Source organism: Chelmon rostratus, chromosome 18 (genome assembly GCF_017976325.1).
Source record: "Chelmon rostratus isolate fCheRos1 chromosome 18, fCheRos1.pri, whole genome shotgun sequence".
In the NCBI taxonomy this organism is placed as follows: Eukaryota; Metazoa; Chordata; class Actinopteri; order Chaetodontiformes; family Chaetodontidae; genus Chelmon; species Chelmon rostratus.
In genome coordinates, this window is record NC_055675.1 from 14,278,792 (window position 1) to 14,301,952 (window position 23,161).

The following is a 23,161-nucleotide window of genomic DNA, read 5'->3' on the forward strand; positions in this document are numbered from 1 at the left end:
TTCAATTCTACAAAGGCAACCAGTTTCAAAGCTGTTTACACTCAAGGAGCTGCAAGACACCCACCAAATCTGTCTGCTGCTGTTATTGTCACATTTGCAATTGCACAAATACACACTGAATTATATGAGAGAATAATGAGCAAGTGGAAGAAAAGACATAAAAGAGAAGAGAAGGGAAAGATGGAGAAGAACAAGACCAGGTCAGGTAACCAGAGCTGTGTGAGTATGACTCTGAGAAGGTGGATCCACCGCAGAGCTCTCAGGTGACAGATAAACAGCAAGGAAAAAGGGTCAGGTGAGTGTCCATTATTGTGTAATGGTTGTTAAACAACAGCCCCTAACCCCGTGGATATTTGACCTTTCACGTTTGTCTGCTCTCTGGAATGAGCAGGGGGAGGGGAAGTGCACTGGCAGGATAGGTAGAGAGGCTTCAGGGGGTTATAAGGTAATCCAACCAGAACTTTGTCAAAAAAAAGTCTGGAAGCACTCCTTAACATCTGTTTCAGCCCTTTCAGAACTGATGTGCAATGTGGCAAACCAGACACATCTGGTTCTCAACAGAGTTTAGCCTTTTAGGTCAAATGTAGGGCTATAGGTGATGATTATTTTCATGATATATATAAAGTCTGCAGATGATTTATTTTGGGTAATTGTTTTATCTTTCTATGTATTAAATAGTGAAAATTCCCATCACAAGTTTCCAAAGATCCAGGTGACATGCTTGAAGTTGCTTGTTGATCTTGATAAGATATAAAACAAAAAAAACAGTAAATACTCATAGCTAAGAAGTGGGAACCAATTAATTTTTCAGATAAATGACTCAATCATTTTCAATAATCAAATTTGTGACTGAATGACTTTCTGTCCTCAACTCAACGCTAGTCAGTTTAGTAAAACTTGTAAAATGTGCCTTTTCAGTGGCATCTGCTAAAAAATACTGAAATGCTACATCACACCAACCTGGTATTCTAGCAAGGCAAAAAGATAGTAACAGGTTGCATGTTTAATGCTGAAATCCGTCAATCATATAAGTTGATACATAACAGATGTACTACTTCCTCCATCTTTTCGCGATTCTACCCTTCAAGTCCTTTCCTCTTCCTTTTTGTCCCTGGTCCATTGCAAGCTTCCATAACAACTTGACACTCTGGAAAACATGAGCCACCCCAGAGAGGTGTGCATATGTCTGTGAAAGGGACAAACTGGCTAGCTTGCTGACCTCTACCACAGGAGGCAGAGCGACATCACACACACCCCTGCCTCAACACACACTGTGGTGGTGATCTCACTATAGTACTAGTTTACAAATGGAACATACACCAGCTGAAATAACTAAACCAGAGCTTCAAAATAACAGAATGTTCTCAGTCTCTTCTCGAAATTAGGATGACCAACTTTCTGTCAATCAGTAATGATGACCAAAAAAAGAGTGAGGTGTGTGTATGTGTGTGTAGGTGTGTGGGCTATTTGATAATACACTCCAATGTTGAGAATAAATTCTTCAACCATTCAAACATGCCCCCATGGTGGCCGACATCGCGATCACATGAACAAGTGCAGCAATGCTTTTCTCACAGCTCGTCTCAGCTGTGAAAACATCCTTCCACCTGCTCACCACACACATCACCTGCTTGTCAACTACCTCTTCAAGCCTATGTTTCAGTCCCATGTAGGCTACAAATCTCTGTCTTTCTCACCATCCTGCTTCCTGTCTCAACTTCTACAGCAGACGCCACAGAAGAGAAACCCAGGCTCGCTAGGTTGTCACTGGATTAATGTTAGCGATCAGTCTGCATGGTTTACAAAATTCCTTGATTTCTGAAGCCAGTGTCGAGCAATGCATATTCCATGTGTCCTGGCAAAACATAACATTTTCAGAGATCACATACTCACTGAATTATGAAATAGAACATCTCAGGCATATTTCTGTAAGCCATGACTACACACACACACACCGCAAAAATCAGTCCACACGGTAAAGATAAAAAACAGTTGGGCTACAGCCTGCAGGTTACCTCAACACAACTGTGCTCTGCTATTATTCGTGGGTTGTTTTAGCGTGCAGCGAAGCTACATGCTAAATTTTCCCCTTTTTGCCATAAAAGAAAACATTACTTTTGGGGTTGCCAGGGAAACCTGAATCTTTGTAAGAAAAGCACTGTGGTCTGAACACAAGCATTGTAAATTACAAACTCCATCGGCACGGTGGAATTCCTGGCACGAAATCTGCCAGCATTCTGAGGCTGGGCGGGTGGAGAAAGCTGGCACATGGACTGGACAGGATGGATAAATCTACAGGCTTTCCTTATGATTCCTTTTTGTATTTCAAAGTTTACAGTAGAAAGAGGAAAAAAAACAGCAAGGATGAGGGGGTGGTAGGGGGGACTGGGCAAGATTTCAAACCCAGTGCACGCCACCACGTTAAGCGGTTAAATGATGAATTCCCAGTGCAACATTACTGTTAACACTGTCAAACCAAGGAAGTCACGTGAGTTACAATGATTGTCTGCCTTAAGTTGATTGCTGCTGTAACTTCAGTTTACATACGAGGCTCAAGATAACAATTGCCGCATGGCAGTTTGCATGCTTAATTGTGTTGAGTTAAATTCTAACTGACCATGTTTAACATATATAAATATAGTACCATATGTTTGCTTGCTTGCTTTCCTCTTTGTTGTCTCCTGCCAATGTAACTATATAAAACGTAATACAGTGGCAAGACTCAGAATGAGGGTTGGGTACCACTTTTGTGTATGACACTTGAATTGGGGTATTCATTCAATAATTAACTATGAAAATCATCATTTTCATCATGCTCATAAACTTCCCACATTACCAAGCAAACGTGCTTTACTCATTATTTCAAAAGTGGAATAGTTTGTCAGCCAGTCTGATATACAAGTACTCATATGATCATTTGATAAATACATAGTGTGAAACACACCAGGCTGCTTGCCTTGAAATGATGACAAACTGCAGTCTTGGTTTAACTTTCATTATACGCCTCTCCCAATCACACCAACATCTGCCTCTCATTCAGAAATAATAACTTTTAAGCAAATGCACAGCACATGAACAACATTACTTTAAGTTAAATACTTTGAAAAAAAGCCAGCAATAAATTGCACTTTTGAGCAGGGACACATGCACAATATCAGGTACAATATTCTGTGTATTGAGCTGCTCTTGAAAGTTTACAGTTTGTTCAGCTGAAACACTCCTCCTGGTAAGAGCACCAACTTGTTTGTGCATCTGTCTTTCTCTCTCTGAGGGTAGTGTTTACAAAAGATTAACCTATGGAATGATCCACAGAGAAAAGGAACACAGGGTGCGGCCCTCTGAACCCATCCCTGCATTCTTGTTGTCCCTTTTCTCTGCTGCCATTGGTCACCTTTCCTGCGACTTTCTCTTTCTCTGAGCAAACGTGTTACAATCAACCATCTCCTGTTCTCTCCATGCCTTTGTTGCGTTGCCTTGCTTTGCCTCTGTCCCTTTTTTCCCTTGCCTCCATGGGAACTGAGGTTAACCATGCACAACAGGATTTCTGGCTCTGTCAGAGTTTCCTTTCAGCAACCGCTCTTACGCACATACAACAAAATGTTCTCTGTATGCAGTTACAAGCTATTTTTTTCATTTTGCTAAAGACCCCTCAGAGATCTGACAGCATTTGGTTCTGCACACATGCTTACGTGCGCTGCAAGCAATGTGTCCTCTATGGAGACTCAAAAGTTAAATGTGGCCTCAAGATAGCAATCTCAATGAAGGCCAAAGCCATTAAAAATTACCAGATCTCCACTTGATGATGTCGTTGAACTCTTCATTGGCTCCTCCCTCTGCAATGTCACCGTGTGATGCCATGGTAGCCAATAAAGTCAATGCAGTATCAGCTGAAATTGCGTGCAGTGGTGGCAGGCCTCTTGACACACCGTGCAACAGCCCTCTTTCTGCACCTGTAAGTGAGAAGAAAATTTCAGTGGTCAGTTCTCACTGATAAGAAACATTTAGGCAGCTCGTTTCTGCTTTAATTTGACTTTTAGGAGTGGAAATCTCAAAGGGAGGCCTGAAGAGTGGAGGTGTCACGTGCATTGGAGCCACACACAGACACACAAAAACAGTCAAACATGGCAACATCACACGCAGGAAGGTCTGGCACTTCATCAGGAACACCGCTGGTTGTGAAAACACTAACAGCTGTTTGAGACTTCACCTCCACGTCCGCTGGAATGGTGCTGGGGAAGGAACAAACTGGTTTCACACCTGACTTATGTGTAAAACGACTCCCATAAGAGCAACTGATGCTGCAATAAGGGACAATCATGTTGTAGACTTTGCTCAGGTACACACTCACCAATAATCTCAGAGTCTGAAACTGCCACAAAGCATCAAGTAGAGGTGAAATTGTTCTTTGGCCAGCCACCACAGACATTTGTTCTTATGTGCTTATCTTGCTTTGGCTGGTCCCTGCTAACCATCTAACGCAGTCTTGTCATATTGAATGTTTTCTTCGAATGTTCAGCTCCGGTGACGAAGTTTTTCCACAGCACAAGCAGTAAGATTTCCATAAATACACATTCTAACTAAATTTAGCTGATTTTCATTTAGTCACTTGCTCCTGCAAAACAAGTTTATTTCAGACCCTGACAATGATTTCATAGGTATCTGACAGCATATTGTGGGATTGCAGAGCAGGACTACATGCAGTTGGTAAGGTTTATCATCATGTAACCAACTGATAATTTGCATTAGCTCAATTAAGTGTTTCCGGTTAAATGGTTCACAAAATCATAATACAGCTATATCTGGATTAGTATTTCTTGCGATTAGTTTCCTCAACTGAATTTATGAAATATTACATTGCATTGAAGTTTCAATGTTATACCATGTGCTAATTTGTGCAAATGGCACTGTTTGTTCTTCAATCTATGGTTTTTCAGTTTCACAAAGGACGTTGCGATGTGTGTCCAACTTCCAGTAAGCTCCAAAAATGAAACACTATCTATCACAATCTGCAAACTGCTCAACTTGACTAAGTGCATTGGTCAAGTTAGAGCTGCAGCATCACTGGTTATTCTCCTCAGTCTTGTTGCAGCTTCAGAGACCCTCTTTTTAGTGCAAGGTTAACGCTTGTGAGTGTGGTCGGTTTTAATCCAGGCCATCCTGTGATTAACACTCAACCATGTCCACTCCCAAAATAGCTCGCTTTTACCATGAAAGGAGTTTATGTGCAGTTTTATCGAGCAGTGCTTGGTGAGTTACAGTCCTTGAGGGATGATGCAAGGGCCAAAAATAACAACTGTAAACTCCAGTAACAGCCCCATCCGTCTCTCTGGTGTCTTCACATTTTCAGTTCCTCTCACTGTGAGGGGAGTAGTTTTGACAACCGAGGCAAAACAACTGAAGGGATACAATCGCCCAGTTTAATCTGAACTCTTGAAGCTGTAAATTTCAACAGGCGTAAGTTCAGTTCAGCACTTTCACGTCTGCTTGATTTGACCCACAGAAGGTCGATGCCCAATCATTTTTAAAACGCTCCTGTGTTGAGCTAAACTGAGGAGATTGCCGCCTTCTTGATAAAAATTACACACAATGATACTGCTGCAAAGCATATTAAGAGACTTTTAACTGTGAATGTGTGGTGGCCTGCTGGTAGTTAATGTTTTATCTCTTAGCTATGCCTGCGGTATTCGGAGGTTGCTGACTTTTCATCAAGCAATTTGAAAAAACCCGCTGTGCCCATCAACGACTAGCTACGTGCAAGTCCTCAGGTTAGGTCAAAAACAGCGATTGTTTGATGGTCTGTTTCAACCATTTAGTTTTAACAGTTACCTTAGACCCAAAGTCTCACTTTGAACTTTGCAATAACCGTCGCGTTCCGCTGACACAATGACAGCTAACGTTACAGGTCCGAGACATTTCACAGAACCAAATCACACACTCACCTCTGCTGTCACCAAGGAGGCAGGAGACGTGCTCCCTCAAAACAAGTCCAAAACGCGTACAGTGTGGACAGACAAATACAAAGCAAGACGTACTCAAAAGTTGAACAGTTAAAAAAAGTACATAAATCCAATTAATTAAGGCATTTTCTACGAGGTACGAGGCACTCGTCTCAACTAACTAGCTAACTAAAGGGAACCGTTCTCAAGCGCATCCAGTCTCCTCAATGTGCCAAAAAAAGGCAGCTTCAAGAGACGCCTTTTTGCAAAGCACAACCGCCGTAGTCTTCAAAACACACGGCGGGCTGTCTCTTGGAAACGGAGGAACGGTTCTTACATTTCACGGGTGAACGCCGCAGTACTGTGGACTAGGGTCACACAACTTTGTTTCTGTTGCTTACTTGACTCTTTCTCCCTGCCGTTTACACCGATGTTAAACTCCACAGAGCTAGCTAAACATAACGGAAATGCTACAACAGGTCTTTCGAAGTAAAAGTCAATCACTGGAGAGTCACTGCTTATCCCCAATGCATCACGCCATATATTACATTTGTAAAATTTCAGATTACATCTCTGACATGAGTTATGAGTGAAAAGAAAGAAATGATACTGAAAGTTGCTACTGATTGCCACTTCACCCGCGATAGCTGACATTTTCATCAGCTACTCCTTAAATGTCCCTCAAGCAGCTTTATTTTGAAGGTTTTTGGCCGGTACCACAGCGTTCACTCTGGGTGGCTTGACGCTGGTCTTGAGCTTTTCCCTCTGGCTGTAAAAGTTTTCCTGACGCGGAGATGGAAACATGGCGCGGGGGGCGTCACGTGACGTAACACCAGCGAGACCAGTGATTCCCACTGGAAAACACAATGCTGCACGAGAAACTTTAATGGAATGGAATAATAACTGGGATGTTATCCACTTAAAGGAGCCAAGGCCATTTCATCCAAGATATTTTCTTTATTGTACTATATGTGTAATGTGATAAATACATTGTTCGCAAGAATGATGAAAACTATTACAGAGGTGAAAAAAGTGTTCAAACCCTTCCACTACCTCTTGTGTCAGGTTTCATTTTATTATACTGCATGATGTGTTGGCCTGAAAAGAAACAACTTTTACAGCACCTGAGGGGACTGAATAATAGATTAAGTGCTATTTGAAAGAGTCTCTGAGGCTTTGGGGATGCAGAAATGTTGATCTTCCATTGTAAGCCCTCATCCTTCTCCCTCCCTCTTCTCAGTTGTCAGGGCTCTTTTGTGGATGTTTCCTTGCACAGCTGAAAGAAGAAGCTCAATTTCACAAATTAGTGCTCTCTTAGGCCTCAAACACATATCAAGTAACAGCATATTTATTTGTTGGTGAGTATAGAGGGAGGAAAGGGACAAGTAGGAATTCTCACCTGAGGTTAATATAGATTAATATGTAAAATTAGAACATCTCAAGGCTCCAGCATACAACTGTCTTTGATACACGGAGGCTGCCATTTGTTTGCATTCACTGTTTGTGATGACTGCAGTGCAAAAGAGCTTTCGACAAGTCACGAAAGTTTCAAAAGGCTTTGGCTGTCGACGCTTTTTGGACCAATGTGACTACAGCGCAACAAACTTTTAAATACTACTTGAAAAGAGTTACAGCTATTTTTTGTAAAGCTTTTCCTGTGGCAGATGCAGATGACTGGGTATTTATGAGTCCAAGGCATCGCCCTTGCAGTGAAATTATAGGGGTGAGAGTGTGTAGGCCTTCAGTGGGCCTGTGTTGGACTCCAGCCCAGGGACGACAAGATGAGCTTAGAGTGCCCTCTTCTGCACCAATGGTGCAACTACTCCAGAAAGATAGACCACGGTTACGTGTATTGTACTTCAACAAAACAAATACAATTCAAAAATAATTGAGCATGTTCTCCACAATCAATAGAGCTGAAATTAATCATTGGTATCATCGGTACAAATCTTGAACAAGACCTCGATCTTATCTCTTTGGTGCATGATACTGTTGATCACTGTGAGTATGAATAGTAACTACAATATCAGACTTTTTTCATTAATGTTTCTGTTTTTGTCACGTTACCTTATTGCCATAATGGAGCTAATATGGCATTTTCTTTTCTGAAAATGCTGTGAACTTCGTCCGATGTAAAAACGTTACAGTTTTGGTGTTGCCCCCGCCCAGTTGAGTTCTCTGTATTGCTTTACTGAAATGGTATATCCTCTGTTGTGGCGCCACTCGAGGATTGTCTGCCTTGACGTTATTTAATAATATGGGGTGACGGCACCAAAATACTTTACCAGGAGTGGGGTTCGAACCCACGCGGACATATGTCCATTGGATCTTAAGTCCAACGCCTTAACCACTCGGCCATCCTGGTATGCACACCGTTCCCCGCCACCTTCCAGATTCAAGAAACATATGAGAAATATGCGTATTGTCGATGGATAAAAACAATGCAGTACACAATGTACACCGTCCAGCAAACTCACTCGGGTCCTGTTCGTTTGCAAGACGTCACGGCTTTCACAAACATTGCCGCCCTTATAGGTTGTTTAAAATGGTCGTTAACATGTAACTACGCTCCCAGAAAGAAGATGTGGGCTTGTTGGTTTACGAGAACCTCCGCTTTATGTATCGTTACCACTAAAAAAATCTAACCGGACCAGAAACTAATCAGCGTTAGCACGTGCTAGCTAACAGCACAAGTCGCGGCAGGTTTGGAACCCGGCACGACACGCACAAGCGTTACGTTACATTATGATTTCAGCCATTCAGTGGGATGTTAAGCTATAATTGCCACATACTGCGACCAAACAACAACACGAAGCGAAGCAAAACACCGATAACACAGAAAGAAACCTCTGGAGAGTTTCGCGAATTCACGGAGGAGAGGCTCTCAAAATCGGTTAATGACTTGAAGTGAAAGTTACACAAGTTGGTCTATCCGCGGACTCAAGAGGGGCCACCGGACGCAGCTACACGGTGCACCCGAGGCTGCTACACTTCGACACCAAGCCTACATGGTTAGGTTCAGGAAACGATCTCACAGTGTGTGTGCCGTGAGTGTCATGTCGAAAAGTCTCGATCCTTCTCGAAAGTGACGGATGAAGGTGGCGTCTCTCCTGGGTATTTCTCCGGGGACTTCCGCACTTGTGTGGCTGGAGGATAAACGCAAAAATATATCTTTTAACAAGAAGCATTTCAGTAGTTACTCCTGGAAAACTACACTCTTCTAAAGAAAAAATCGAAGTGAATATTTTAGATTGTGAAAATACTTTTTCGGTGGCTCTAAATGACATATACAGTGTAACTTTTATACATCATTAGTACAAAAGAGAGACGACATTCTAAAGGATTCCCATTTAATCATTTAATCTATTTTATTATTAAATTAAAAGCCAGATTACAAAATGGGCAACTGGCCAGACACCCTCATTTACTTTTTAACTTTTTCCACGTATAATCACTATCAAAGTTAACTTTGTAATATAGACCACTAAAACACAATACGAGATGATTTGATGTAGCCATTAATGTGGGTGTTACTTCTTACCTGATCTTGAGGGTCCCTGTATCAATATGTAAGTTTAGGTCCTTTATCATTTCAACCAGTGCTGTGCTTTCTTTGCTTTCTCCAGCAGCTCATTTTTGCCGTAAGCTTCCAAGCAGGTTAAATGTTTTTTATTCATTATTAATTTCTTACTTTTAAAACTTGTATCTCTATTGTTTGAGCAGCACTATTTGTAGCATAGCCTACCTTGTCCAGCCCGTAATTGCTGTCCCCACTAGCCACGTCAATTTGGCTTGTTAGGCCAAGCTTACCTTTTTGTCACTGACATGAAACACGTCATCATCTTTTACAATTTCAACTTTCACTTTCTCACATCAATGCTTAGTTAATATCTGTCTAGCTGAATCTCCTCCCACTTAAAAAAGACAAAGGTAAGTTTTCAACCACAAAGTGATAGTCACTTAATGACAGTTAGTGACTTTGATCATTTACTGCACATCTGCATACATCCCTGATTCCAAAAAAGTTAAGATAAAAACATAATGCAGTGATTTGCAAATCCTTTATCACCTACATTCATTTGAATATAGTACAAAGACAAGTTACCCATGCTATGAGCACTAACACCCCCAGACAATCACAGACGCTGGCTTTTGAACTTTGCACTAGTACAAATCTGGATGGTCCGTTTCCTTTTTAGCCCAAAGGACACAATCCACAAATTCCAAAAACAACCAGCCATGTCAGTTTTACTGCAGTGCCACCTGAGAGATGGAAGAGCTTGTGCATTCGGAGTTGGGTTTTTGGCCTTGCTCTTGTGTGCACAGATTTCTCTGGATTTTCTAAATCTTTTAATGATACTATGGATTGTAGATGGTGAAATCTTTTAATTCCTTGCAACTGTGTTTTGAAAAACATTGCTCTGAAAAAGTTAGACTTCTTGCCTACAGTTTTTCACAAAGTGATGAACCTCCTTGCTTGTGATGACTGAGCCTTTTGAGGATGCCCCTTTCATACCCAATCATGATACTATTACCTGTTGCCAATCAACCTGTTTACCTGTGGAATGTCCTAAACAGGTGTTTTTGGAGCGTTCCACAACTTTCCCAGTCTTGAGTTGCTCCTGTCCCAACTTGTTTGAAATGTGTGGCTGCATCAAATTCAGAAAAAGCAGATATTCACAAAAATCAATGAAGCAGATCGATGAAACAATAAATATGTTTTCTTTGTACTGTTTTCAGTTGACTATATGCCAGGAAGGATTAGCAAATGATCACATTCTATTTTATTTATGTTTTACACAGCAACCAGGCTGGTTTGGAATCAGGTTTGTAGTTGAGATCCATTTAAAAGAGTTTACATCTGTCACCACTAACGGCAGTAAGTCAACTCTCCTTCCATCCTTCGTCCTACACATCACTCTCATGACTCCAATTCCACAATTCCAAAGACCATGCGTACTTCTTATCCACATGACCCAACTTACTGTGTGGATGTTCTGCCAAGGACAACAAACCAATTTTCATTTACTACACAAGCATTTATTTTGTATGTCAGTGCACTGCTTTACAGATTCACCTTAATTTAAAACATCAGGGTAAAATATAGACTTCTCTTATGCACAAACACACATTATTGGATTAATTCTCTTATATAAATAATAGTGAACAATGATTGTGCCTGTAAAGTTTGGATTTTCCATGAATTAAGCACATCGCATAACAGTTCTTTTCAGCTGTCCATAACTTTTTGCAGGTAAACGTTTATTTCAATCATCCATAAAACTGAATGAGTCAATACGCCCTACAAAGTTTGGTTGTGTCTCCAACAGGGTAGACAGGAGCAACATTGAAGGAAAGGATTTTTCCTCTTGTACTTCAGGGCTTTCTTGATGTGAACGTTGATTTTTTCAACATATTCCTGAGTGGCACACACGTTGGCCTCAATGTTATTGAGCATGGATCCCTGCTGCTCTACCAGCATGGCCATCTGCAGGAACAGGTCATGCACCTCCTTCAGCCTGGCCTCCAGCTCCACTAGCTCCCTGTGTCTGCCTTGGATCTCGCACATCGCCCAGCGGGACGAGCGTGCGCCTCGGGTCTGCAGGCTCTGGGACAGCTCATTCCATCCCTCACCACCTTTGTGCACCATCTCATCGAGCTGCTCATCAGTGATTTCAGTTCCTAGTATGGAGGCCTGCCTCTGGATCCTCCCTCGACATGTATTCCTCTGCATCTCCTCTGCCTTATTGTAGTCACTCATGGCAGCATGGAAGGCATGGGTCAGTGTATCATACTGAACTCGTCCGATGCGGCTAACTGTGGAGTTAGGACCTTCTTTTACCTCCAGCTGTCTGCTCTCTCCCCCCAGGGCCTGAAGGCGGGCGTACAGGGCTTCCCCACGTTGCTGGATCCCCCTGGCAATGGAGTCAGAGTCCTTTTTGAGAAGGGTGAGGCGCCGTACAGAGGTTCCAAAGCGTTCATTATGGGTGCTCAGACGCTCCACCTCCAAGTGTAACAAGGAGATCTCCTTGCGTATGGAGTAGGCCTCCTCCAGGATGTTGTCAATAGCTGAGTTCTCAAACACCACTGCCTGTTGAGACAGAGTCCCTTTGTCTACATCATACTCAGAGCCATAAAGCTCAGGCTCGTAGTCCTCCTCCTCACTAAAGGCCTGCAGCCTTTCCAGCATGTCCCGCATTCTGCCTGAAAGACCAGAGTAAAACAAGATGTTGCTTACAGTGCTCATGTCTAGTAAAGTTTTTGGTCTGATGTATTCAGTTTCAGGTACATTTTCATGACCATCAACTGCTTAAAGTTCAAAGTTAGTATTACATGCATGCATCCTACATCCAAGCATGGTGATGAAATTCAGTGCTCCCCATAAAAATAGTGAATGTGCTATTGAACACTGAGTACCATGGTGACAGTACGTCAGTTGATTTACCCACAGAAACTACATCAACCAACCAAAGCTAAAATGTGAGTATTATATGCAACCACTGATACAATGCATGGTCAGTTTATCTGCAGTAGGTTTTCTGTCTGTGGTAACAATGACAGCAGTCACAGCTCAAAGACTAGTTGGAATGCATTCATTTACACCAGGAACAAGGAAGACAGTATCTTTTGAAAGAAAATACATTTTCTTTGAAAGTGAGGTTATGGCAGAAGATAGTGTTGCACTATATAACCGTCTAAGTAGTTCTTGATTCATTTGTTTTCATCAACCTCATGTTGCACAAAACGTGAGGAGTGTGGTGCTTGCCTCTGTCTCTGCCACTAATGCTTTCACACACTCACAGACTGCACACAGAAAATCTATTTCCTCATACCTTATTTGTAAAAATTCATGAAACTGCTTTAAAAGCTGTCACCATGTCTGATAAAACAATCAAATGCATTGGTCTTTCCAAGCTGCTTGGGCAATGTAGCACTAATTAACTCCCATCAATTATCCACTTGTCCCCAGCTGCCTCTGCTACACATATTTCCAAAGAAAATGAATGAAATTTCATACCACTATCAATTCAAAGTGTCTTACCTCTCGTGGCTGGCTCCAACAAAATCAGAGAGCAGGTAAATCTCCTCAATGCTAACTTAGTGGGTCCGAGCCGCTTGGGAAACACATCTTTTTATTCTGATGAAGGAAGGCGTCTGTCTGCTGTGTGTGCTCAGTGTGTGTGTGACTGCCACCCCTTCCCAGGTGACAGACGTGGGCCTTCCCACTGCAACACGCAATACTTCCTTGAGTGGAGATGCATTTTTTTGTTTTTTTGTTCTGACCCTTTTGTCTTCAGAAAGCAGGGGACTGAGCCGATTAAGACAACATTCCTGTCAAATATTGCTCTGAGGACAGGTTGTCATGAGACAGCTACTGAGGAAATCTAAAGAATTAGATTTAACTATTTGACAGTGTACCACTGGACACTGGATGATCCAGGGTTAGACAGAGTACCTAGAACATGCTAGGGATTTCAGTTATAAAAATGTGTTGACATATTTACCAAATACTAAACCTGAGGTTGCAAGTTTTGGGGTTTCAGATCTAATCTAAGTCCCACGTCAACAAGGTGACGAAAACTTCCTTTTTCCACATTAGAAACGTAGCTAAAGTACAACAATTTATACATTAAAAAGATGCTGGAGCAAAGATTTAAGCCTTTAATTCAAGCTGGCTCTTTAAATGGAACAAACTATTTACTAGCCTCACACTGAGAGCCTTCAGCTCCCTCAAACCTCTGCAGCTTGCCGATTAACCAGAACCAAGAGGAGAGAGCACATCAGTCCAGTTTAAGCTGCTCTGCACTGGCTTCCTGTAAAAATTCACCATTCAACATTTATTGCTAGCTCCCTCATTCTCAAGAAGATCAGGGCAGCAGTCTTTGTCAGTTACGCCCCAAAGCTCTGGAACACACTACCTATATGTTTTAAAAGAACTCTAAAAACGTATCTCCTCACTTTAGCCTTTAACCACCTGTGACTTTCTGATAATGGCTTGAAACTTTTGCTTCGCCTCGCATTTATGCACTGCTGCACTTCTTTTAAAATGTTATTTTATGCATTTTATATTTTTATCTTTACTATTATTCAATGGTTTTATTTTCCATCTCATGTTGTGCATTGTCTTTACTTTCATCCTTATTCCATCTCATTTTTACTATTATCAAGTGGGTTTTATTCTCCATCCTATTTTATAGGATATATTAAGTTTTCTATCCCCTATATGTTCATTCTATGCATTTTTATAGGGAGCATTTCATGCATGTGATTTTTTTTGTCGTAAAACACTTTGAGCTGAATTTCTTGTATGAAAGGAGCCTTGCAATTAAAGTTTATTATTATCAAATCTCAGTGGGTCTGTATTTCATGTGTTGGTGTAGATTTCAAGTTCAAACAAGAACAATCCCAGACTCACTGACTTTAATATAACTCTTTATGTATAATACACGACACCACAGAGGAAAGGCAGACAACATAAAGGCATTATACGTACAGTCATAAAACAGGAGTGAAAAGAAACACATTAGCACACAGCTGTGTGATTCCTGCATAACATTGAGACTGACGATAAGTTCCGTTAAAACTGTTGTCACTGTTCAGTTACGGGTGTCCTCGAAAGACATGGCCAATATAAGAATCGACCCAGTAATTTCATAATTTATATATACAGAAAATATTCACAATCTGATCAATAACAACTGAACTGATCAATTTCTAAAATATTTTCTGTCAGCCATATGCCTAGGACATTCATTTTTACCCCTGTATTGACATATACAACCAAATTATTAGACCTGAATGGATCGGGTCAGACACTAGAAAATATTTGTCGGTAAGAGCTGTTTGAAGTTGCTTATCATCTTTATCTTCAGGCAGTTTATTGAATTGGGAGTCGTCATGTCAGCAGCATTCCCATCATAAATCATCATCTTTGAAGGAATTTCCTGCAATTTTAAGAAAAGCTTCCTGACAGTCATCACACTGCGTTATTTGGTAAATCCGTCCCATGTGGAGATTCAAACATTTTCAATTAACATTTGTTTCAGGTCTGCATCACACCTCTGACATGGGCGGATTCATTCTGATTTGAGATACCAGTCTCAAACCTTTTGTATAAAACATTACAGACATCAATTTTAAAATATTTTACCGGAGCATTTTCTTTCTCAAGTTAGACACAATAACTTTAAACTTTTCTCTTTGTCGGAACGTGGTGTATTTTGCTACCCATCTCTGCAGTCTACAGTCATTAATTGTAGCACGGGAAACAGCTGCAAAACATCTTTTTAAAGGGGTTGTTCTTGTCATGACGCTTGGCCCTGCCCAGTTTTACGAGGGCGTCCTGTATGTGTTCATCGGTTTTCTGGACGTTGGTTTGGATTGAGGTCAGCATGGGGCCCTGCTCCTCCACCAGCAGGGCAATGTCCAGGAAGATCTCGTGGATGCCGCTGATGCGGGTCTCCAGGTCCAACAGCTCTTGGTGACGTTTCTCGATCTGGGACAGAGCCGATCGGGCCGTTTTACCCTCAGTCATGATGTTATCGGTGAACATGTGAAACTGACCTGTCTCGATCATCTCCTCCACCTCCTCTCCTGTCACCTCGCGTCCCACTATCTCCATTTGCCTCTGGATCTGGGCTTTGCAGTTCTGCCGATGGCTCATCTCCGCCTCGTTATAGTCAAACATGGCATCGCGGAAGCCATTGCTGAGGCAAGCGTATTGGGTTCTGCTGATACGTGTGATGGCAGAATTTGAGCCGTGTTCTTCTTCTAGCTTGTGGGCGCTGCCTTCCATTTCCTGCAGACGTGCGAGCACGCCCTCAGCCCGGGACTTTATATCAGCACCAATGGCGTTGGAGTCCCTTTTGATGGTGCTCATAGTGGTGACGCCCTGGAGCATGCGAGAGTTCTGCTCACGTAGCCTTTTAACCTCCAGGCGGATGAGCTGGATCTCTCTGTGGATTTCTTGAGACTGGGAAAAGACCTCTGCCAGAGCAGGGCTGTTGTCGAACACTACCGCTTCATGGGGCAGCTCCTCCTCGAGGTCCACATTGCTGAAGGAGTCGGAGAGTGTGGAATCCGCGTACTCCCTTGGCTCCACATGGCTGTTGGACAGCTCCTGCAGGTTGCTCAGTCTGTCCCTCATGGTTGGACTGGAGAACAGGTGTATCTTACAGATTGTCCCCCTGTCTGGTTGGCTTTCTATCCCTCAGTAAAGATGACTGACCTGAAAGCGCCATCAACAACAGAAAGCATTTATGTTAAATCAGATAGAACTGAACTTTTTCCACCACACATGGCTTGATAACACAAAATGTAAAAGGGACACAGGTTTAAACACACCGGGTGTCTCATTCAAGCTGTCATTCCTGTTTAAAAGCCTTTTCCTTCTTCCTTCAGCTCCAACCCATGCAGCACTGGCCCAACAGGTTCCCCAAAGAATAGTCAAAGGTGTTGCTCCTCACCAAACTAGTTCTCCTCACTTGTGATCTCTCTGACGTTGTTATCCAGACATTCATTTTGACTGTAGAACTAAATGGAGCATCAGATTCTGCAAATGCCCCTCACCTGACATGGGAATATCTGGGATCTCCAGTTGGAGCAATAAACAATGTGGTCAACATGAAATAAAGAGGCTAGTGACATTGTTGGGTGTCACGTCAAAAGCTGCTAGACTTAAAGTCCCCAAACTTCAGTGACTCCTCCCTGATGTTGTCGTCTTATCCTATTTTCAGCTGGGAATAATAAGCTTTCTACATGATCAGGGCAGGCTTTAAACAATCGCATTTTCAGTTGACATCTAGTGGTTACAATTACATTAATAGTGCTCCTGGTCATTTGGAGGTTGGTTGGAAAAGATTCTAGATGATACCCAACACACCTGGAAAACACTCCTCTTTAAAACTGGGAAGATTCAGATGATCTGCAACTACTCAGTCTCATGGTAGAAAGGGTAGCATGATCTAAACAGGTATTTTTTGGGTACCTACAGTTAAGCCTTTATAAAAGGTAAATCATGGTACAAATTGTAAACAACAAAAAAATCGATGTAAATTGCATTTATAGTAGAGATCACACCTGTGTTTTGTTTTAAAATGTAATTGATCTAATTGGTTTCACATAAAGGCCACAGAAATTCGTCCTCTACACCCTACTGGGTAGCTCTCAGCACGTAAGCACAGCACGTTTTATGATGTGGTGTATTTCACGCAGGGCAGCAAGATTAAAGAAAAACTCCTTACCTGCTTTGCTCGGATCGCCTCAGACATCAAACTACTCCGTTTGTGAGGTGGCCGCGGTGCCACAGCACCATCCTACAGCTCTGAAGTCGGCCGCTCCGGACTGAGCAGAGACAAAGGGCCCCACATGAGTAACACGGCTATCTTTAGAGCCAAAACTGGTATTCAGCTTTAGTTTTGTTAGGGAGATGGATTGCGCCACGCCATGAGACTGTAATGATGTGACTTGAGGAATGAAGCCCGGTCGGTTTGGCCATTGCAGTGACGCTGCGACTCAGGAGCGTCAATTGGATGGGGCGAGGTGTGAACAGCTGGTGTGAATAAACCAAGTGAGTGCCAATTTGAACTGGCAGGGTAGAATAAAGCAGAAGTGATGGGAAATGTTAAGAGACCGGGGCTGGTGTTTTGTTTTGTTTTGTTTTTTTACGGTGGTTTCTGAAGATTTATCGCACAGGGGACACTTGTCAAGCGCCAGTCATTGCGCCTTAAACCGCAATCATAGTGAAAGGCTTTATTTATGAGTTTTCATGGCAGTGATACCTGACAGTCCTGGTGCCGGTCGAGCCAAGCCCACGCTGAGGGTGAACTGCCGTTTAAGATCCTCCCAGCCACGCCTTAATGACTACTCTCGTGTGTTTGTGTGTGTGTGTGTTTGTGTGTGACAGACAAAAAGACATACCATTGAGGTCTTACCAGCCTAATATTCACTGTACTAGGCAATATGTCTTTGATCATATCACAGAATTACAGTGGCCCACATTCTATGCCCAGATGTTAGCATTAGTTATTATTTTCATTTAAACAGTTACTTTTCCTTCTTGGGTGTATGAATATTTGCACAACTGTTACAAACCTTCGTGTAAACCCAGAACAAAGACATTGCTGCCGTTTACTCACTGGCAAAAGAGCAGTTGCATGAAATCACGTTCCAGCAGTCTCTTAAGTTGGTTAAAGTCATTATCAGAGCTGATGAAGAGGAACATCGGTCCCATGTGATCCAGTTTCGAGTAGACAGTAGGCTCCTCAGACCTCCAGTCCTCTACCCTTGGACCCTTGATTGCCTGGTCCACCACAAATCTGACAGATTTAATAAAGATTAGTGACCGGACTTGATTATCTTCTCTCTCTCTCTCTCTCTCTCTCTCTCTCTCTCTCTCTCTCTCTCTCTCTCTCTCTTTTTTTTTTTTTTTTTTTTTACATACTAGGGTATCATAGCTGCAGGGTTTCCAAAGAAGTCATTTACACATATGCGTGAGAAAGTACCACAAAATGAGCTGAGACATTTTTTCGTGTTATTTCTCATACACACGCTATTACATTTTGCAGACATGACCGTTTTAGAGCCAAAATGTTTGTATAATATTTAACCAGGTCAACAGGCCATAATCTTTTCAGCGAGTTCAGAGTCCTAATTGGATGTATGGGTCATATTTTGTGACCCCAAGTGGCCTGAAGTGACATCCCCCCCCTGTCTGTGTCAATATAGCACGTGAAAGCGCGTGCTCGTAACCGCGAGCATGTCCCATCTTTTCAGGCTGCTGCGTTCAAATGTACCTCGGATTTATAAGGTTCCTTGTTTAGTAAAAACAAAATTAGACCCTGTGCCAAAATGTTGCCTATATTTTGTTGCGGTCTTTATAAGGTAAGGAGCTGAAATTAACGTAAAGTTATAACCTGGAAGAAAAATACGCAATACATTCTGTAACTTACAGTGAAATAATTACAGTGTCAAAGTGTTGTTGAAGGGTAAGCTATACTTTGAGAGCGTGATGTCCACGTTTTCCGCACCCCAAACGTCATACAGCGTGGGTCATTATGATAAAACGTCGTTCTTTGTGTGGGATCTATCTCATCTTGGGGTCGTGGCTAACTCCGCCTTCCAAAAATTCCGACTACATTTGAAGACAGCGTAGGTCCATCACAGCCGTGTCGCCACCTCAACTTTTTTTCTCCTCCCTCAGGTTGAATTCTCGCTCACCGTCGCAACAGAAACAAAGAGAGGAAACACGTACGAGCCACCATTAAAAAAACTAAAAGAAACGGCCATGAAGTTGTCTATGATTCGTAGTGCTTGCGGCAGCCTTCGGATCCCTCCAGCCCGTCCGGGAAGCAGGGTCAGCGGCTTGTCGCGGAGATGCCCATCGGTTGGTCCCGCCAACGGTCGGTTGATCATCCGTACAGCAAGCGCTACTACCAGTGGCGGAACCAACCCGAAATTAGCCGTTAACTTTGGGAAACAGTCGAAAAAAGATGATGGTCTTGAATGCGACACCTCTTTAAGGTAAGCAAGAAATATGTTTGTTCAAGCATATGTGGCCATACATTACTCAGTTACTGTTATCTTTGTGTTATTTTTGGTCTAAACAATGATATGGTCGAGTGGTAGCTTAGTTAACAAACGGTGGTCGGCACTTCTTGACCCACCGGCGTCTTTGCTGATGGCTAGCAGCCAGCAGTGCGCGTGTCTCCGCTACGATCAGAGGAACTCCAGCCAGCTGATGTAACTTTTCTCCGTCGTTGCCAAACACATGACCCTAAAATGAGCCTGAAATCACAGGGAATAGAGCTAAAACACATATGGGTGAATGGGTCGTGCTGATAAGTTTTACCGTGAGGTTACGTGACATCACTAACATCACTGTATATGTGTTTCCTGGATGAATGAGAATCTTCACAGACATATGTATGTATGTGTGTGTTTGCATTGGCCTTCTTATGCGAGTCGTTTTGTGTGTGACATGTGTTAAACGTGATGGGATTTCATGTTTAAATGATGTATTTTACTACTGAAGACCGTTGCGCGGAATTGAGCACATTAATCGATTGATCCGAACCAGCTAGAGGTAGACTTGATCCAGTTAATGTTTACATTTTGGACAATATATAGGTCAGTATGTTAAGCATAGACATTACATTGACCACGCCCACGTGTAGCACGTGCGCAGTGAGGTGGCCAATGGGTGCAGCCTCAAGATGTGTACCCCATTAACTGCAGCAAATATGTCCAAATCACTCTCTTTACAATATATTCAATGTGAACCCTGACACCACAAACGGAGAATAAACAGCATGTTATCCACTTTAAACAGAATGGGGGTCTCTGGTCTATATGTTTGACTGTAATTTATTCTAAAACCCTGTTTGTGGATCAAAATGGACGAATGGATGAATTGCTGATCAGTTTTCTTTCACAGGGAAGTTGTTCAGAGCACCAAGGAGGCAATGGTGGCCCTGCAGAGAAGAAACCCAGCAATCCAGCCTTTGTTAGCCATTATACAGGTATTGTAAACAAAAACAGAAGTATAATGTAGGGTTTGTGTTTACCATAGTAAAACAGTAGACTGCATAAAGACGAGTAAAAAGGCAGTTACCTTGGCGGAGTTGTGATGTGCTAGTAGTGATTATTCCTGCTTTGCCATTATTTGCTTTTGACCTTAGGGTTATCTGTTCTACTGAAGCCATTGAAGATTCCTGTGTTATCAGGTCTGTGTGTGTTTTTCTCAATGTGGCAACTTTATCTCAAAGGCAGGTGAAGATGACAGCTTGTTGGAGATCAATAAGAAAATGGCAGGAAGGGTAATATTCTCTCTTGCTGTTCCCCTGCATGGATTTTTCCCATTTTGTGTCTTTCACAAATCAATAGTCATTCAAACAGTTCACTGTCTCCTTGTGTGTATTTCTGCAGATTGGCTTAAACATCACTCAGATTTGTTTGGCGAAGGAGTGCAGTGAAGATGAAGTAAGTGAAACTGACACACATTTGGTTAGTCTCCCTCAGTTCCTACCCTCACATTGTTTAGCAAGTCCGTGCATGAAGTACCATTGCCCCGGCTGTTTGTCTGTGCAGCATGTGATCATGGTGGTTGTGTGAACTTTCAAGATAATCATAAGCTGTTATGTCATTGAAACTTACTCAACCATAAGTCATTATATATCCGGTGTTACAAGACTAATCCTTCATTTTCTAATTAATTCAGTCCCTTTGTCATTTGTTTTTCACTTCATGGTGGTTTCCAACATTATGTAATTGGGACTCAGAGGCAGAGTCTCAGCTGTAGCTGTCTATGCTCAGATGGAAGTTGACTCTTCCGTATGGAAAGTAGGAACCCCTGGGAACTGCTCAGGCATTTCAGCTGACAGTGGATGATTTACATCACAATTCCTGGCCTAAAGGACACTCTACTGATCTACTGATCCACTGCTCTACTTTCACACACCTCTCCTAACTTTTCTTCCAAAATCTCCCCCATTCTCACTGCCTCTTTCCTTATGGATTACTATAATTTTTTAATGCTCAGTCAGTAGCAATGACATGTTAAATTTGATGGTGCATTTGCTGTTTCACTCTTTGCCTTGTTTTTGAACAGTGCTTTTTTCTTAAATGATTCAAGGTTTTAGGTGTGATGGCTGGGGTGTTCTGTGAACCATATACCCACAATATTCATCCCAGCATTTGTGATATTAACAGTTTAACATTACATTTCCACAACTATGGCTTGTAAATGCTCTATACTTTTTTTCTGGAAAAAAAAATCTAATTTCCCTTTGTGTGTGTTTTCTCTTTGTCTGTGTGTAGATTGTAGAGGAGGTGTTGAAGCTGAATGAAGACCCCAGGGTGCACGGAGTCTACCTCCACCTCCCTGCTGCTTCTCTCACCAGTCGAGTATTGAACACTCTCAAACCTGAGAAGGATGTAGATGGGTAAAAACCTGCACTATCTACTCTCATTAACAGTGAAGCGCGAACCTCTGCCAAATAGCACATGCTGTTACAAGTTCCTTAACTATGTTCATTGTCCATAGGTTGTCGTTCTTGATTGATTTGTTTGCTCTTAAAAATGACTCAACATGTTGTTGAATGTGTCATCAGACATTTTCATGCAGCAGCCAGCAAGGTATTGGTTGTTCGTGTTTCTGTGTCCTGACAGAGATAAATGCATGTACTCACATGGTATGTCAAATTGGCACAAATCAGAAAGGGCTGCATGGAATTAAGACCGCATAAATGTGGAGCGTGTGCCTTCAGCAGACAAGTAAATGAGAAAATTAGCAAGGCACTCTTCATAATCTTTGAAAATGGAGGAGATTTAGGTGGCTTAGCTTATCTTAACTTACGTGGTCCCATGAAAAACGGAGAAACGAGGTTCGTTTGATTTACTGCAACATGCTACGTTATGTTTATTTAATGAAAAAATGTTTTTATCTAGTAATCATAGATCTCTGTCCAATATTACAAATGTTTAAATGTTACTCACCAGTGTTCAGTTTTACCAGTAACTCATAAATGATGTGTGCCACAGGTGTATTCATTTTGTAAATTTTATGAATGAACTTAATACTGTTATCCATAGCAATTTACTAAATAAGCTTAATGATCTGACTAACTTCCATGGAGAAGAACAATGTTTTTATTTTGATATATATGAAAAATTAAGTCAATTTTTGTCTCGTTGTAGGATATCCGATTTGAATATTGGCCGTCTGGTACGAGGAGACCTGAGCAGAGGCTTTGTGCCACCCTCAGCCAGCGCTGTCCTGGATCTGCTGGAGAAACATGGTGAGTTTTGGGGAATGGAAATCAGTCCCAACGCTTTGATACATGCAGCTGTTCATTCGCTTCTGAAGGGAGGTGCCACAGCTTGGAAAGCACAGGCGTGGCTGATAAAATGAATGAGTGAGTTTCATTACAGTAAGCTGCAGTGGTTCAACTTTGGTGAACTTTGATCCGAAATTCATCATGGCGAGCGATGGTCATTTGCCAGCATTCGCACATGTGTGACTATATTCTTACTGTGGCACATCAGATCCTACTCGTTAAAAATATATCAGATGCAGCTGTGTTTACCTAGCAGGACCCCGTTCCTATTAGTATTAGTATGAACTAATTCTAACTGTGTTTTGATGATGTAGGTAGTACATTCACGCTGGGAAAATGACGTAATGTACTTTAATACCTGTGTGATGGCTGACATGGCATGACAAAACA

At 42.1% G+C, this 23,161-nt stretch overlaps 4 protein-coding genes and 1 non-coding gene across 7 annotated transcripts in view; 1 reads left to right on the forward strand and 4 right to left on the reverse strand.

Annotated features, from left to right (window-relative positions):
• Positions 1 to 6,330, reverse strand: part of utrn (utrophin) — a 177,206-nt gene extending 170,876 nt beyond the window's left edge. For 2 of the 3 annotated variants that reach the window (XM_041958494.1, XM_041958492.1), the window contains exons 1-2: positions 5,940 to 6,329; positions 3,786 to 3,950 (exon numbers count right to left, since the gene is read on the reverse strand). In XM_041958494.1, coding sequence (XP_041814428.1) covers positions 3,786 to 3,858 — 73 coding nt within the window. In that variant the 5' untranslated portion in view covers positions 3,859 to 3,950; positions 5,940 to 6,329. Of the gene's footprint in view, positions 1 to 3,785; positions 3,951 to 5,939 lie in introns of all 3 variants that reach the window. The other variant, XM_041958496.1, reaches the window with a different exon arrangement.
• Positions 6,331 to 8,218: 1,888 nt separating this feature from the next.
• Positions 8,219 to 8,301, reverse strand: trnal-uaa. The gene has a single exon. It is a non-coding gene; the product is annotated as a tRNA-Leu (tRNA).
• A 2,673-nt stretch (positions 8,302 to 10,974) lies between these two features.
• LOC121622232 (syntaxin-11-like) lies at positions 10,975 to 13,112 on the reverse strand. Its single transcript, XM_041959138.1, has 2 exons — positions 12,979 to 13,112; positions 10,975 to 12,140 (listed from the first exon to the last, which is right to left on the reverse strand). Exon 2 carries the CDS (start codon positions 12,133 to 12,135, stop codon positions 11,239 to 11,241), a length of 897 nt encoding a protein of 298 aa, XP_041815072.1. The 5' UTR covers positions 12,136 to 12,140; positions 12,979 to 13,112; the 3' UTR covers positions 10,975 to 11,238.
• Positions 13,113 to 14,340: 1,228 nt separating this feature from the next.
• On the reverse strand, positions 14,341 to 17,402 carry stx11b.1 (syntaxin 11b, tandem duplicate 1). Its single transcript, XM_041958862.1, has 2 exons — positions 17,180 to 17,402; positions 14,341 to 16,164 (listed from the first exon to the last, which is right to left on the reverse strand). The coding sequence occupies exon 2, from the start codon at positions 16,081 to 16,083 to the stop codon at positions 15,187 to 15,189; it is 897 nt and encodes a 298-aa protein (XP_041814796.1). The 5' UTR covers positions 16,084 to 16,164; positions 17,180 to 17,402; the 3' UTR covers positions 14,341 to 15,186.
• Positions 17,403 to 19,108: 1,706 nt separating this feature from the next.
• The window catches only part of mthfd1l (methylenetetrahydrofolate dehydrogenase (NADP+ dependent) 1 like), a 38,072-nt gene continuing 34,019 nt past the window's right edge, over positions 19,109 to 23,161 (forward strand). The window contains exons 1-6 of the mRNA XM_041958297.1: positions 19,109 to 19,457; positions 20,371 to 20,455; positions 20,702 to 20,752; positions 20,862 to 20,915; positions 21,753 to 21,877; positions 22,632 to 22,732. Coding sequence (XP_041814231.1) covers positions 19,222 to 19,457; positions 20,371 to 20,455; positions 20,702 to 20,752; positions 20,862 to 20,915; positions 21,753 to 21,877; positions 22,632 to 22,732 — 652 coding nt within the window. The 5' untranslated portion in view covers positions 19,109 to 19,221. The remainder of the gene's footprint in view (positions 19,458 to 20,370; positions 20,456 to 20,701; positions 20,753 to 20,861; positions 20,916 to 21,752; positions 21,878 to 22,631; positions 22,733 to 23,161) is intronic.

What these genes read in the sequence shown, in the direction of transcription:
- stx11b.1 (XM_041958862.1), bottom strand. Translation starts at nt 16,083, where the DNA reads ATGAGGGACAGACTGAGCAACCTGCAGGAGCTGTCCAACAGCCATGTG.
- LOC121622232 (XM_041959138.1), bottom strand. Translation starts at nt 12,135, where the DNA reads ATGCGGGACATGCTGGAAAGGCTGCAGGCCTTTAGTGAGGAGGAGGAC.